The sequence below is a fragment of the Hypomesus nipponensis genome, chromosome 7 (assembly GCF_054491055.1).
Source record: "Hypomesus nipponensis isolate SF chromosome 7, ASM5449105v1, whole genome shotgun sequence".
Lineage (NCBI taxonomy): Eukaryota > Metazoa > Chordata > Actinopteri > Osmeriformes > Osmeridae > Hypomesus > Hypomesus nipponensis.
This window is the reverse complement of record NC_140367.1, coordinates 1,848,865-1,863,347: the sequence shown is the minus strand read 5'-3', so window position 1 is coordinate 1,863,347 and position 14,483 is coordinate 1,848,865. Positions and strand designations below refer to the sequence as shown.

Below are 14,483 nucleotides of genomic sequence, written 5' to 3'. Positions count from 1 at the left end.
GTGAAGTTCCTGACGCGCAAGCTTCCTGACTTGCATGTGATTCTCAAGGACAGGAAAACAGGGCAGGTGTTCAAGGGAAGGAACCAAGAAAGTATTTTCCATACAAAGGTGACAGCATGCTGTGGTGCCAAGTAGGTAATAACGAACCCCTCTTCAGTCAAAATGGTGGAAATCTAAAAATCATCAGATTCTGAGGGAGATGTCTCTCCACATTTCCTCTCACTCCCACATGGAAGTGAAACGCCAAGGGAATTGATTCCTCGTCCAAAAGTCCTATTTCCGTCTTAAAGTGCATCCCTTTCCGTCACTGTATCCTGAACGTCTTTCCTCTCGTCGATTAATGAAGCAGCCAGGAAATGGCACAAATTGCACAATTGTTTGCTTCATCTCAAACGCTTCTCATCTCTCTCATTTAAAGTGGCTTAGTGAGTGAGCGAGTGGACATGCAAGTGTACGTGTTAGTAACTGTATGTCCACACACGTGTCCTGTGTGTGTGTGAAAGCATGTAATCCATGCATGCAAACTACAGGGAGAAGAAAAGGAAAAACAGCCATGACTCACTGAGTACCACAGAAACCTTCACGAAATAAAAACCTCAAAACAGACACATACACATCTTGAAGTCCTTGGTTAGCGGTGGTCCGGTCGGGTCTTTAGGTGCCAAACTGTCTGAAGTTGTGTTCCGACCAGGACCCTAACACAGCGCAGACCCACCAGAGGCCTCGGTCTGTAGGGAGGTTAAAAATAGGGCCCTGGGTCTGCCTCAACCCTGTGTTTCACCATGGTGCACCATGCCAACAGAAGTATGAACACAGATGGTCTGGTTGACACCACAGAGAAGACGAATGACAGTGCTGATGGCGATGGACGAAGCGCCCTCGCTTCCACCATGACAGGAGAAAAAGAGGAGTGAGGTTTCCCACAGGAAGAGCTTTCGGTCATATTTTGTCTTCCTCGAAAACAATGGTTTTCTTTGTGGATGAGAAAAGCGAAGCTGTCGTAGATATTACTAAAAGTGTTGGCATACAAAGTCGAATGACCTCATTTAGAACACACCCATAATAGGCCATTGACTGTATTCAAACCAGCTTGGTAATAGAGCTTGGTAATGTTAATCACATATTGAAAACTGCCCTGTTTCTCTGCTTTATGTCAAGTTTATGTACAATTACCACGCCCCTGATTCATGATGGCTGCACAGAAGTGCAAAGCCTTTATGAAAGATGGAAGGAAGGAGTGATTTATGAAATGATGGAAACGACATAGGAGAGTGAGTGCTGCTTAAAGGGGTTGAGCCCCCCCGCCCCCCCCCCCCCCCCCGTTCTGTCCTCCTCTTCAGGACCTTGGTGATGGGGTTTCCAGACCTGCCTGTCAAGGGGCAGGACAGGAGAACTCTATCCCACATCGCCCCTGGCCCTGGGAGCTGTCCCCAAAGCCATTGTTCTATGGGGAGCAGCACTCAAATTAATAATGATATGAGAGAAAGAGAGACACAGAGAGAGAGACACACACAGAGAGAGAGACAGAGAATGAAAGAGACAGATGTTTTCTCCAGGTGTGGGAACCATGAGGTTGTAATGCTTTGTCCTCGAGGCAGAAACAAAGTGCACTGGAGGAGCATTAAAAACATTAGCTTCCCTCCAGCAATCCATTAATGTGAAAGTTAAGTTGAGGCCATCGTTCCAAAACCCCAGCTCTCCCAACACTCGCGTGATCAGATTAAAAACATGCTAATATTAGAACCCCCAAAGAATGGTCACATTATTTTACAGTTCAGACTGTAACTACTAGTTGTGTTTTTTTACAAAAGAATCATACAATGGTATGATTACTGGTCTTATATTGCACTCACTAATAAATACATTTGTTGCAATAACTGTTTAATGTTCCTTTTAGATTTAGTACATAAAAACCTGAAGCAGGTTAAACACAGAAGGCCAGTGGTGCTGCAGGAGCCATGCTCACGGCTCGGTCAGGACTAGTGCTGTTCCTGGTGTCTTCACTCCCACAACACCGTAACATCTTGGCGACAGCACAGGATCAAAGAGCTGCACCAGCGTGGAGAATGACACGTCCTCCTGCAAGACGAGCCAACACACACACACACACACACACACACACATGAGGAAACAGCCCTTCCGCTAGCAGTAACCCTGAGCGTCTTTGAACGCAGCCCAAGAGTCGTGCGATGAGAACAGCTCTCTGCTAATGATTTCCCAGAGGAAGAACATCTGTGTAAATATTGAGTTAGGTTCCCCTGTGTTCCTGTGTGAACCCTCCATGTGTAAGATCAGTCCTGATACCTTACAGGGGTTAGCTAGTTCTGTACCGGATGAGAAGGTGTATGCCGCGGGGTCGGTTTACGCCTCGATGCTAATGAGTCGACACGACTCCTGAAGGTGGGAAGGAGAACAGTCTTGTCTTCCGCTATGTTTGGCCCCGTGGCTACCGCTCTGGAGGACTGTGTCCAGCCTTCATAATGTGCAGTACAAGCAAATCACTGAGGGTTTTAGACAAACATACACTTGAGTTATAGCGGTGGATATTGGAGGACCTTTCTGTTATTTGACCTTAATGTAAACTTAAAGACTTCAATAGAAATGATATGAAACTTCAATCAGTCCGTTTTGTACATGGTGTTTGTCGTAGCTTGAACCTTTTTACCGAAATGTCAAACAGATCTCTGAGTGTCATGTTATGTCTGTTAACCGAAGAATTTGAAGAAGTTTTATGTTCCAGAAGGTTTTTGTTACTGGAAAGGGGAAGTGGAAGTTTAAACATCGGAACCTTAATAGAAGCTGAAAATCCATGTCTGGAAGAGGAGAATTAGTAAGAACACACACACACACACAGAGTCTAGAAGGAAGACTAGGGTCAGTACGAGTACAGTGAACGTGGAATTTCACACTGGAGGTTTGAGGTCTGTCAGGGTGCAAACAGCTGGTTTGTGACCGTGGGAAGACAGGAGAAAAGAGGAGGATGGAGGCGGAGGAGGGTGGAAGAGAGCAGGGGGCTGGTGGGTGGCAGGGGGATAAGAGGATGATTCTACCTGTTCCTTCAGGTAGCAGAGACGATCCAGCAGGATCAAGCCCTCGATGCATGGAGCCAGCATTACCTTCAGCTGGGGAACGTAAACACAGGTGCACCACAAGATTAGACCTCATTCAGCCGTCACTGTGTAACACAACATTGTTATAGGACGTATTGCAAAAGCTTCTCTGAAGTTAACAACTTAGGTCATACAAGCAGGATCGTTATCTTAAGAGTCATGTTGCTCCCCTGAAGACCATGTCCACCACTGGACCGGTATTCCATTTACAGAAAGTTAATTCTCTCAGTTAGCTTATACAAGGCATATTAGAAGCTGTGTAAGTGTAAACCAGACTTAATCTTCTATTCTGTAATAACAATACTAAGAACAGGACAATACCAGCCTACAGGGCTACACTCTCAATAGGGTGTTTGACGTGATACAATAGTGGCAGTGAGGTGACACCGTGGGGGCCTACCATATTAAAGGCTTGCATCTCACACATCCTTGGTATGAACGTGTCCTGGTAATCCTGGATCGCACTGTCTGAGAGCTGGTGAACACAGATGGAGAGATATAGAGATGGAGAGAGACAAATAGAGAGCAAGAGAGAGAAAGCGAGAGGGAGGGAGGGAGAGGGTGAAAAGGTAAAGAGGGATAGCAGGGTTGTGCTTTAGGATGCCATGCGAGCGACTTGAGAGAGATAACACAAAACCACTCCACATTTCTAATCCCATGCTTTGCCTGCAGCAAGGCAGTAAGACGATCCCCTATCCTAGCAGCGTCCCAGCGGAGCCAGGACGCACTGCTCCCTTAATCCCCAACAATCACTGGGCTCGGAGGTGGGGCCCACACCTCTCTGAGGCTACAGCATAGCCTTTACAGGAGGGGACGATGGATTTTGGGGATGTTTTCCATGCTTTACTGGCCCGTTTGGGAGTGAAGTATGACAGGAGAGACAGAGAGAGGGGAGCGCACACGTGTGTGGTGAGCTATAGGAAGGCCCCTCGTCACTTCAGAAGTTGTATTTGTCGATCTCAGTTTAGGAACTTTAGAAAGTGTTTTCCAGAACCAACCTTTGTCTCGTCCAGCCCCAGTTTTCTGACTGCCTTGCGGACGTAGTCCACAAACGAGCTGGCCTTTGAATACACGTTTCCCACTCGGCTCTCACTGTTGACACACACACACACACACACACACACACTGACTCTTTAAACCTCTCACACAGAACACAGTTCCCTGCCGTGGACTGAGTCATGGCCATCCGATTCTCCCTCTAGAACCGATGCGCTGACGTCACACGCAGGCTAGAAGTGACCGTGAGCGAAGCAACAGCCTTATTATTTTCTCTCCCTCGCTTGGCAACTGCTCTCCACCAGTCCCCTGCTGCACGGGAGACCAGAGAGCAGCAGAGAGGTGGTGATGTGATAAGTTCCAGAAGTGAGTTCTGTGTTTGTGACGTCACTCAGGGTCCTGAAGGCAGGGACCACTCTGAGCGCAGAGCGCGTAGTGACGAGGGAGTTACACACAGTGTCTCCCCCGTCTCCCCCGGGGGTGGGGAGACCGGACGACACACCTCAACACTTGGTGTTCTCAACCAGAGACATTTCAAGGTCTCAGGGGACGTACCTTTTGAAGGAGCTGTAGTGGTCTCTTAAAATGACGTGTAGAACCGCCCTGTAAAAGAGGGACTCCATCTGAATCTGTAACGAAGCCAAACATTACATACCCTCATGCTGCTGTCATAAAAAGAAACATTCATCTTGGTGAAGGTGTGGGTCAAACACAATGAAAACGTTCAGAACAATCTCAGAGCTTGAAGCGCAGACTTTTGCTGTGCAATCAGGACGATCTTTTGTTTGAGTTCAGACATGCTATCCGTCTGGCTGTGATTACATTAATATTCATGAACATTCTTCATTAATGGACAGGGTGGTGTTGTGTGTCAGTTTTGGCTCAGCAAAGCAGGATTTACATCTAAGACACGTATGGCTGCAGTCAATCATATATTTTGTTGAATTCCCACAGAACAAAAGTGGCTAGTTTGTTGTAATGCATCCTTGAGAACTCATGCGAAACACTGACTATTCCCCCCCCCAAAAAAAATCTACAGTTTCAAGGAAATATACACATGTAGCTTTCAGACTGTAACAATTTGATTGTTTTGATACGTTTCCACTAATGTTTGATGGGCGTAGATTTCTGTGACGATCAGCAATCAGACATGATAGGTTGTTTTTACATGAAGTCATGTTTATGCTGATCTTGGAAGTCTGTCTGCTGTGTAAATATTCTGTTTTTGGATTAGGAAGTTGTATTGAACTCACCCCTTGGCCAACTGCCACTCTCTCCAAAGCCTGAGGAAGTCACAACATCCACATACGTCTCAGAACTTCCTACACTTAAGAGTTCACAAGTAGAAATGTGATGATGTCATTTGGTTGTGTAGTTTGTGATGTTGTGCTGTGCTGAGGTGCTCACCAAGCAAGCTGACATCCTGGCGTTTCTACCACAGAACCATGACTGGTCTCTCAGGTACCGGCTCATGGGGAACCCACACACACCGCTCTCTGGACAGGCTGGACAGGCTGAACAGGACACACACACACACACACATCTTTTAACACCAGCTGTGCCAAAACGGACAGAAGCGGTTGTGTTTTGACATTATACTTTTGGACATTGACAACCTGCCATCTTTTTTTTTTGCTGCCATCCCTAAAAAGAGCCGACCACAAGCTTGAAGCCACTTACGTCCAAAGGGAGAGGGAAAGATGAATACCATTCAGCGGGTTCAACAAGGGCCTTAGGAACAAGCTTTGAAGTCCTTCAGAAAGCCCACAACACAATAACTACTGGCGCTAAGCCATTCATCTCCCCTTCTGTTCAACACATGTTAGCGGGCAACAGGCCCCCTCAGTGGATGGTAGAGGACAGGCTTCCTCCGAGTCTGAAGTGTAGCTTACAGTATCGAGACACGGCTGTTTACATCAGCTAGCGTGTTAGCTTAACGTCCCCCCATGCTAACCGCTAAGTCTCCAGGGTCAGATCACAACACAGATCTACCCACATCCTAGCCCTCCCCACTCAAAACCAAGTGTGTCTAATTCCATAGCGTGCGACCGAGCGCTTGTTTGGTCCTTACTCCACAGGAAGGAGACAGGGCGACTGTAGAATCTCCCGACTCCTAAGGTATGTTTGTGGGCAGTTTGGAGTCTGTCGTCTGCAGGGGTGAGGTGATGGTGGAGTACTTGTCCTTCCTGCATCCCACACTGCCCTTGAAGTGCTCCCAGAACGTCCGTCTTGTACCCAGATGCCCTGAGAATGAGGACTGTTTGTAGGACTGCTTCCTAACGCTAACTGATCATCCTAAGAATGAGGACTGTTTGTGCTTCCTAACGCTAACTGATCATCCTAACTGCCTTCTCCTTATTGGCGCAGGCTTTATGACGATCTGGAGTAAATGGATTTTGGTATTTTGTCCTGAGCCACAAATGCAGTGAAAAAAACACATTTAATCTGCCATGTTAAATAAAGGTTTAAGTGATACAAAATAATCGAACGTTGGTTATTTTACTAATGTCTCTTGAGTCTTGGCTCAAAGCCTGGAATAAGTGGATGAGTGATATGGTAAAGTCAGCTATATTTTGTGATATTTCATATGACAGCTTTGAATGGATATCTTCCTGGAAGCTACATTTTAAGTAACTTTCCCCATAATGCACTTCTCAGCTCCTTCTGTGGGTTTGGTTTCTATTTAGGGTGAGGTAGTCCACCACAGGAGTTGGCCCGTATCCCAGAATGCACTGCACGGCCCACGGGGAGGGAAAGAAGCGTGCGAAGAGCCGCCGGCGTTGCACGACTGTTTTCAATCAAAACTCCCGACGTTGCACACCACTGTCCCCGCGGACTAGCGTAACCCTGGCCGAGGCGCTAACAGCCTAGCCAGCTAGCCAGCTGCAGCGCGGCAACAACGGACAATCACAAAAACCCTGCGAGGTTTGTCTTCGCAGCAGGGAGACAGACGCAGGTTTGGTGCCTCGTAAAAGAGTGGAGGACGGAGAGACGTGGTCACTGCTGTGTTGAGGAGTGGTGCTACAGCGGCTGGTCCTGCAGCTGTCAGGTCTGAACACGGTCGTTTGACGCTCTGATCAAAGAGATGAAGGAACTACATGATCTGGAATCTTCCAAGCACTGAGCGATGATGATAAATGTGTGATTGAATCATACTTTATGTCAGGGAAGTCAGAGCCATGCGTTTTTATGTTCATAATTCAGTGCAGACTTTCTCTACTCTAGTCCTGAAGACAATCCAGGGCAGCTACTAGACTTACCATCCCTGCAATGCTATATTTGTTTCAACTCCTAGACTGAGCAGCAAGTTATTTAAATCTGGTGTTAGACAAGGAAGAAACGTGACCCAGAGTATCAAAGTTGAGATTATTAAAAAAACTAAACCAGAACAGTGACCCTATGATTCAGATAAATCATTTCCAATTCAACCGCTCCAAATGAAAAAGCTGAAAATATCCCATTTTCAAATCTTTTAAACTCATCCAGAGACCATAAATCCGTTCAATGACTCTAGCAGCGTGTCTCGTCTGATCCCATGAGGGAACCTGGAGAGGGCAGCTTGGCTGCACACACGGTATGAACACCATCACTTCTCAATGGACTGATTCACTCAGACAGAATCAGTGTTTATCAAATGAGGCATTAGGATAATAATCTGTCCCTTGGGCTGGATGAGAGTGACAATGCAGATGGCCGCAGGTCATAGAATGATGATTAGTATTAACCAACAGGGGGGAGGAGGTTTGTGGATGGGTTACAGGACCTTCTATCGGTCAAAACAGGAAGTAGGGATGAGTGAGAATGAAAAGAAGACAAGAAGAGAAGGAGGAATGGAAACAGAGGGGAGAGAGGAAGGAGGGGGATGGAGGAGAGAGAAAGGGAGAGAGCGAGAGAGAAAGGGAGACAGACTTGGAGGAGGTGGTTGCAGAGTTAAGAGCCTGGCTCTCCCTGAAACTGCTGTGTGCATGATGGAAACCATATGTTCTCTAGGGGGGCGGTGTGTGTGTGTGTGTGTGTGTGTGTGTGTGTGTCAGGGGAGTGGTGGTATAAGGCTTTACTCTGTCTCCTTGTCAATACCACACCGTCCACAGATGAAGACTAGACCATTCCCATGGGAACTCATACAGCCCCTCTGATTACCAGGTAATTGCAGTGCAATGAATCACAAAAGACTTGTTTTTAACGGCAGACCAGCATTATGAAAATGTACAGATACGTCACTGAGAGTGCCATCGTTGCAACATGGCAGCCATCTTTGAACACGCTGCACAGACAGCCTAGATGGATACATCTTCAATAGTCAACACCGCAGCGCTGAAGAACGCTGTCTCAGCTGAGGCCATACAGTGCTCTCAGTTCCCCTCCCCGGTGGGTTAGTTACCCTGTGTGCTGGGGTACTCCTCACACAGGTGGTGTAACGGGTGTAGTTACCCTGTGTGCTGGGGTACTCCTCAGACAGGTGGTGTAACGGGTGTAGTTACCCTGTGTGCTGGGGTACTCCTCAGACAGGTGGTGTAACGGGTGTAGTTACCCTGTGTGCTGGGGTCGTACTCCTGAGACAGGTGGTGTAACGGGTGTAGTTACCCTGTGTGCTGGGGTCGTATTCCTCAGACAGGAAGTGGTAACAGCAGCCCACGCTGCAGACAGACAGCAGCTCCGGCTTGGCAGCAAACATGCGCAGGGTGCTGGGAGCCAGGTCTCCACATGTATGCAGCCCCACCATGACGGCATCCTGGGAGAGGGACGGAGAGGGGGGAGACAGGGAGGGAGACAGGGAAAGAGGGGGAGAGAATGAGAGGGAGAGAGAAGGAGAGGGGGAGAGAATGAGAGGGAGAGAGAAGGAGAGGGGGGAGAGAATGAGAGGGAGAGAGAAGAAGAGGGGGGAGAGAGGGAGGGAGAGAGAGGGGGAGAGAATGAGAGGGAGAGAGAATGAAAGAGGGCGAGAATGAGAGGTAGAGAGAGAGATGGAAAGAGACAGAGAGAATGAGACAGGGGGAGAGATAATGAGAGGGTGAGAAGGGGAGAAGGAAGGAGACAGAGAGAGACATTCATTCTAACCACACTGCAGTGATGACCATCTCCTCCAGCTGACCTGACAGCACAGTGAGTCAGGACACTCTCTCACCTCCAGCTCAGAGATGATCTCTCGTAGCTCTGTCTCCGCAGTAACGTAGGAGGTCAAAGGTGAGTACAGGCCGCTGTCCCCGGTGGCCCTGTTCTGGGCCTTCTTCTGCAGGTTCTCCCTCTTCCTCCTCTCCCTCTCCTCCATGCTCAGCTCGCTGGGGAGAGTCCTGGGGGACACGGGGTCGATCGCGTCCACGGATAGGGAGCTGAGGAACGGATCTCCTGCCTCTGATTCTGGGGTCTCCGGGTCTGTGGTTCCATCGGCTACGGAGTTGACCTCGGGCCAATTGGGGACGGAGGGGAGGGATGGAGATGGGATTTTCTCCTGGTCGTTCTGCGACGTCACTCCTCTCTGTCGGACGTGATTCTGCGTTGCTAGGCTGGGACACAGCCTCTGTCCTCCAGTCTGCCTTCTCAACCCAGCGAGGCTTGCTGGTATCCACTTTCTCTGGGTTGTCATCCACAGGTTTCTCCTCTCCTGCACAGGCTCCTCCCCTCTCCTTCCTGCCGGCTTGACTGTGTTTCTGGTAAGCCCTGGAGTACTTCTTCAACTTCCTGTTTAGTTCCTGGGCCCCGTGCTTGTTGGTGCTGGAGGAGTCGATGCCATAGACCCTGAGGCCGTACTGCAGAGAAAGGAAGGAGCACAGATAGCCCTTACCTGAGCCCACGTCAATCACCTGGACGCAAGGGGAGATGGGAGATGTAGTCAGGAAGCAGGCTGATGTTTTGACAGTTCAGAGAAGCATTTTGCTGTACATACATATTGCTAAGTTAGGGTTTTATTAAGAAAAGGACATTACCTGTTTGACTCTGCAGTGTCTGGCTAAACTAGCCACCACCTCAGACATGGCCCGGACCTCATGGGATTTCTTAGAGTTCATAAACTCGCCAGGCTCGATCACAGCTCCTGGAACAGTAAGTATACGTCTACAGTGCCCAGCCAGTGTCTGATATACAAAATAACCTTTTTAATAGATACTCATATAAACTTCAAAAGTAATCCGGAGGGAATGCCTATCGAGTGAAACCATGGTAACTAAAACGGTTCATTCTGTGTCTCTTGTACTGTAGCATGGGGTTCAGACTCATTCATTTTTTATGTAAAAAAAAAAAACGATTTCATTCTGGAGAGGATTCAAAGATTATATTCCCTTTGATTTCAGCTCAACCGAAACATGGGCCAAAAGAAAAAAAGCATGCAAGAATTTGGGGTCGTTTTAATCAAGCACCTTCTTCCGGGGGTGAGGGGTCAGCGACTTTGAGGGACTCCAGCAGTTCGTTCCTTGACATGCACACCCCTAGACCAGACAGGGAGTGTGCCTTGGCAGCTTTCAACAGCTCGTCCACATTCACCAGCCGCTTAGTTTCAGTGCAGAAACCAAACGTTGTCTTGGTCTTAATCTTATCTGCAAGTTCAGCTTTAACACAGGGTTGTTTTTGTCATTTCATAAGTTAAAACATCGCGAAGAGCTAGCTAACAAAATTATCGTGAAATACTTTGGTTTTTTTAAGTTATTTAGTTTGACCCACACATTCAGTGTTATGTTAGCCTACATTAAGTATAAGAACGATTTTTTTTTGTAATATTGTCCTCTTCTTGATACAGCTGTGAGCCACATCTTTATTCAACCTTACCTTTGATATCACAGTCAACTGACGGCCTCTTGTGGGCAGCACCGGAGATTGCTGCTAGCAACTCCGCTGGTGGCACACACATAAACTGATCCCACACATCGCGAGTGTAAAAATCAACAGTGTGTGCATTCGCAATGCTCAGAGAAACAGAAAGGAAATGCTTGACTTCATCTATCTTTTTTCGAATTGCTTCGAGGGAATTGAATTGCGATGCCATAGATACAAACTATCAAACGTTAACGTGCTTTCTGTGGGAGCTTACTAGGATGTCGCTTTCGTCCGTCCTCAACGGCATTAGTAGTTGCACAACGAAGAGGATAGTTTTCTAGTCGTCAGAAAGACGCCATGATGGGTGTACCAAAGTGCACCGTAAACAGTGATGGAAGGTCAAATGAACAATGATCGATTTATCTTGTATCTACTTGCATGCCTTTTGCAAGTGGACAGCTACCTTTTTGCCACGTAATCACGATGCGACAAGAAGGAAGCACATGCACGCAGTACGATAGTTGTAAACAGATGAATCTTCTAATGTCAATTACTGTTCAGTGAAATGGCGCCGGTAAATTCTAATTTAAAGGCTAAAGGGAAATTCACGGGAAAAGGAGGCAGGGATAACCCAGCAAACAAGCGACACGGCGGTGCAAACAAACAGAAGAGAAAATGGGTCTCTGAGCATAAAGTTTTTGATGGAAGCGTTGGAGAAGGTAACGTGGCTATAGTTGCTATGCTTTCCCAATATCTTAAAATGACGTTCGCTAATAAAACAAATAATGTCAGATATATAGCATAGTTAAGTTTGTATATGTATCCTTTTGACAAATTGATATACCATGTGTTGGATGCAGTACTCAATGCATGACATTTTTATATTCACAGGTCAGGGGTTTGCGTTCAAGAGAAAGCAGAAAGTTCAACATGAGTACAACAAACTTCTACGAAAAGAGCGGAGAAAGACGCCGGGCGTCCAAATGCACTACAAAGAGGATTACCCGGAGCACCTGAAACATCTGTACATGGCTGAAGCCGAGAAGCTGAAAAACGAGACTCGGATGAACAAAATAAATAGGACTAAAGGCAGGCAGGGTGGAGTGGTAGAAGCTGTAACAGAAGACCGAGGAGAGGAAACTCTCCCAGACCAGGGCACACTCTCTGACCCTGTCACGTCAGAAGATCGGACAGACTCTGCCCCTGAACCCACAAAGGACTTGCATGCCGACAGGTAGGTCAAGCTAACAATTATTTAAAGACTCTGAATTAGGGGCGTAGCCAGAATTTTCGTTTATATAATTATTCGAATCAAGTATTTCATTTGTAATGAGTAAGAACGTCTTTCTTCCTAGAGTAGGCTAGGTCTGCTTTTATCTTGATTACATGATCCACATGATGCAAACATTGACAAGTGATATACTGATAAAGATTCCGCAGGTTCAGTAATATTGTCTGTCGTCTTTCCAGTCTCCCCATGAGCAACCGTCAGAAGAAGAAAATGATGAAGAAGACCTCCTATCAGAAGACGAAAGAAGAGTTTGAGAAGATCAAAGAAAGGCGATCACAAAAGAAAGAAGTAAAGTGTTCCTCAAAAACAAAACGACCCTTAACCGTAACTCTTGCCACATTGTACACATGTTTGGAAAGTGTTTGTAAGTGCTTCTGTTCTTCCTTCAGGAATTCTTGAAGAGTAAACAGCAGAGAAAAGAGGCCATCCAGAAGTACAAACAGAAAAAGACAGAAACCTTTCAAATGCTGAGCAAAAAGACAAGGAAAGGACAACCTAACCTCAATCTGCAGATGGAGTACTTACTGCAGAAGATACAAGGAAGTGGGAAATGACCAGAAGATGCTGGAAAAAATACGAATCAACAGGTTTTAACATATGAACCGTATTAAAAGACCACTAACCAGAGACTTGTGTTAAAAGTTATTTCGATGTTAAACAGTTTTTAACTGTCTGTGGTCTATTTTAAAGACTCGTGTTTTTAATTTCATCAGACTGTTCCTCTGAACGTTGATTATAGCCTATGTTATTTAAAATATTTTCAGTTGATGTGTGATTGTGGACGATAGGACTATAATAGGAGGGCATATCATGTGAGAACTATCTCATCTTTAGTTACTGTTCAAGTTTTTTTTTTTTTACTTGTGATAAAATGTTTTGGATTTCTATTATAAAAATTAATATTCATTGATTATAAACAAACGGATGTGTCTTTGATATTTTACATCATGGCTTTTTGAACTCGCGGCTGGTCGAGCACGCCATACCCACACGCCGTTTCCCATTAACCTATCCATGAGTTTCCATAGCTACAGATGCTGAGCATAACATCTCGAAGCAGCCTGTGGCACCGTGGTCTCCTCCGTTCATACCTATTCCGTGCTGGGAAGAACGCTCGTTTTGCGCCTACGTGCTCTCATAGCAACAGAAATCCAACCGGGTTTAATAATCCCCAGGCGACTGCCCCATGACATCACATGGTCGCATGATGACTTTTCGAACGCTGTGGTGAAACAAGACTTTATACAAAGAAAGCTGTAGAAAGGGTCAATGTTGATCTACTACAGGCTGATTCTTTCTGCAAGCGTGTCATCGTCTCAAGGCTCTTTTGGACTGCGTCAACGCCAGAAGGTAAGTTATTTGACCGTTGTCTTTATTTTCCAATAACTCAAGTTTATTGTTGTGCGTCTGCTAAAAACGAAAACATATCAATTATATTCGCTTTCAATGAGGAACTCCTTGCCACACCCCTGTTGAGTCGACCACAGTCCATTCATTTAGCCTAATTAATAAAAAAAATATCTTAAGGTTTTTATATAAAGCTCAAAGACGTTCCAGATTCTTACTGATCAATGCACAATTTTTGATAAGGCTGAAATAGTTTGTGTCGGATATTGCATACTTATACTTTATCTAAATTCAATACGGGGACTTTTAAGGTGTTGACCTGCACATGAAAGATGACACTTGTTTCCGAAAGAGGAAATGTGAGGGGTTCAGCCTCGCCGAGGCTCGTCGCTCAGTCTTCAAAAATCCCTTCCTCCACATCATCGATGTCTGAAGGAGAGATGAACTCCTGTAGCCCAGGCACCAGACCCATCTGCATGCTCATGGTTTATTTGAGAAAAAGTCTGGCGGTGCCAAGCAACAACTCCTGAGTCACAAATGATGGTTAGAGTTGTTATTTTAAGCACATGAAAGTTCCTCTGAAGACAGCAGTTGGCACAAGTACAAAATTACAATTTCCATCGTTTAGAATGAAATTGTATGAGTTCAAACCATCTGCAAATACACAAGTATACATATATTTTAGTTTTCTAAGGAATTAACATAGTCATGTGTTTTGTGTGCCAAGGGGTATTATAATAAGCCTATACGGTATGTTTACCTACACCATGGGAAGTTGTGTGGCTTTAGTTAGTGTGCTGATCACTGTGCTGGACTTATCAGCAGGCTCCTAGACTGGGAACCAGATGAAGCTGTGAGCTCATGTTTGATTGGTCTGGTGATGTCAGGCCAGTTCAGTACACTGCAGAAACAGCTGTTTGGGGGCTGGAATCAGGACAAACTCACAGCATAGTTCAAACATCACAAACTTGTAACCTCGATGAAACGACAAA

General features: G+C 46.1%; 2 protein-coding genes across 3 annotated transcripts; one reads left to right on the top strand and one right to left on the bottom strand.

Annotated features, from left to right (window-relative positions):
• Positions 1 to 1,864: 1,864 nt before the first annotated feature.
• On the bottom strand, positions 1,865 to 11,210 carry mettl25 (methyltransferase like 25). Its single transcript, XM_084701556.1, has 13 exons — positions 10,866 to 11,210; positions 10,460 to 10,648; positions 10,031 to 10,137; positions 9,674 to 9,907; positions 9,232 to 9,564; positions 8,691 to 8,838; positions 5,514 to 5,611; positions 5,360 to 5,389; positions 4,662 to 4,735; positions 4,109 to 4,202; positions 3,511 to 3,585; positions 3,051 to 3,122; positions 1,865 to 2,079 (listed from the first exon to the last, which is right to left on the bottom strand). Exons 1-13 carry the CDS (start codon positions 11,080 to 11,082, stop codon positions 1,963 to 1,965), a joined length of 1,788 nt encoding a protein of 595 aa, XP_084557682.1. The 5' UTR covers positions 11,083 to 11,210; the 3' UTR covers positions 1,865 to 1,962.
• A 109-nt stretch (positions 11,211 to 11,319) lies between these two features.
• ccdc59 (coiled-coil domain containing 59) lies at positions 11,320 to 13,065 on the top strand. 2 transcript variants are annotated; one of them, XM_084701555.1, is made up of 4 exons: positions 11,320 to 11,577; positions 11,750 to 12,087; positions 12,324 to 12,432; positions 12,534 to 13,065. In XM_084701555.1, exons 1-4 carry the CDS (start codon positions 11,419 to 11,421, stop codon positions 12,696 to 12,698), a joined length of 771 nt encoding a protein of 256 aa, XP_084557681.1. In that variant the 5' UTR covers positions 11,320 to 11,418; the 3' UTR covers positions 12,699 to 13,065. The 2 variants fall into 2 exon arrangements, with proteins under 2 accessions (XP_084557681.1, XP_084557680.1); XM_084701554.1 differs by having other exon boundaries at positions 11,321 to 11,572; positions 11,745 to 12,087.
• The last annotated feature ends 1,418 nt before the right edge of the window (positions 13,066 to 14,483 follow it).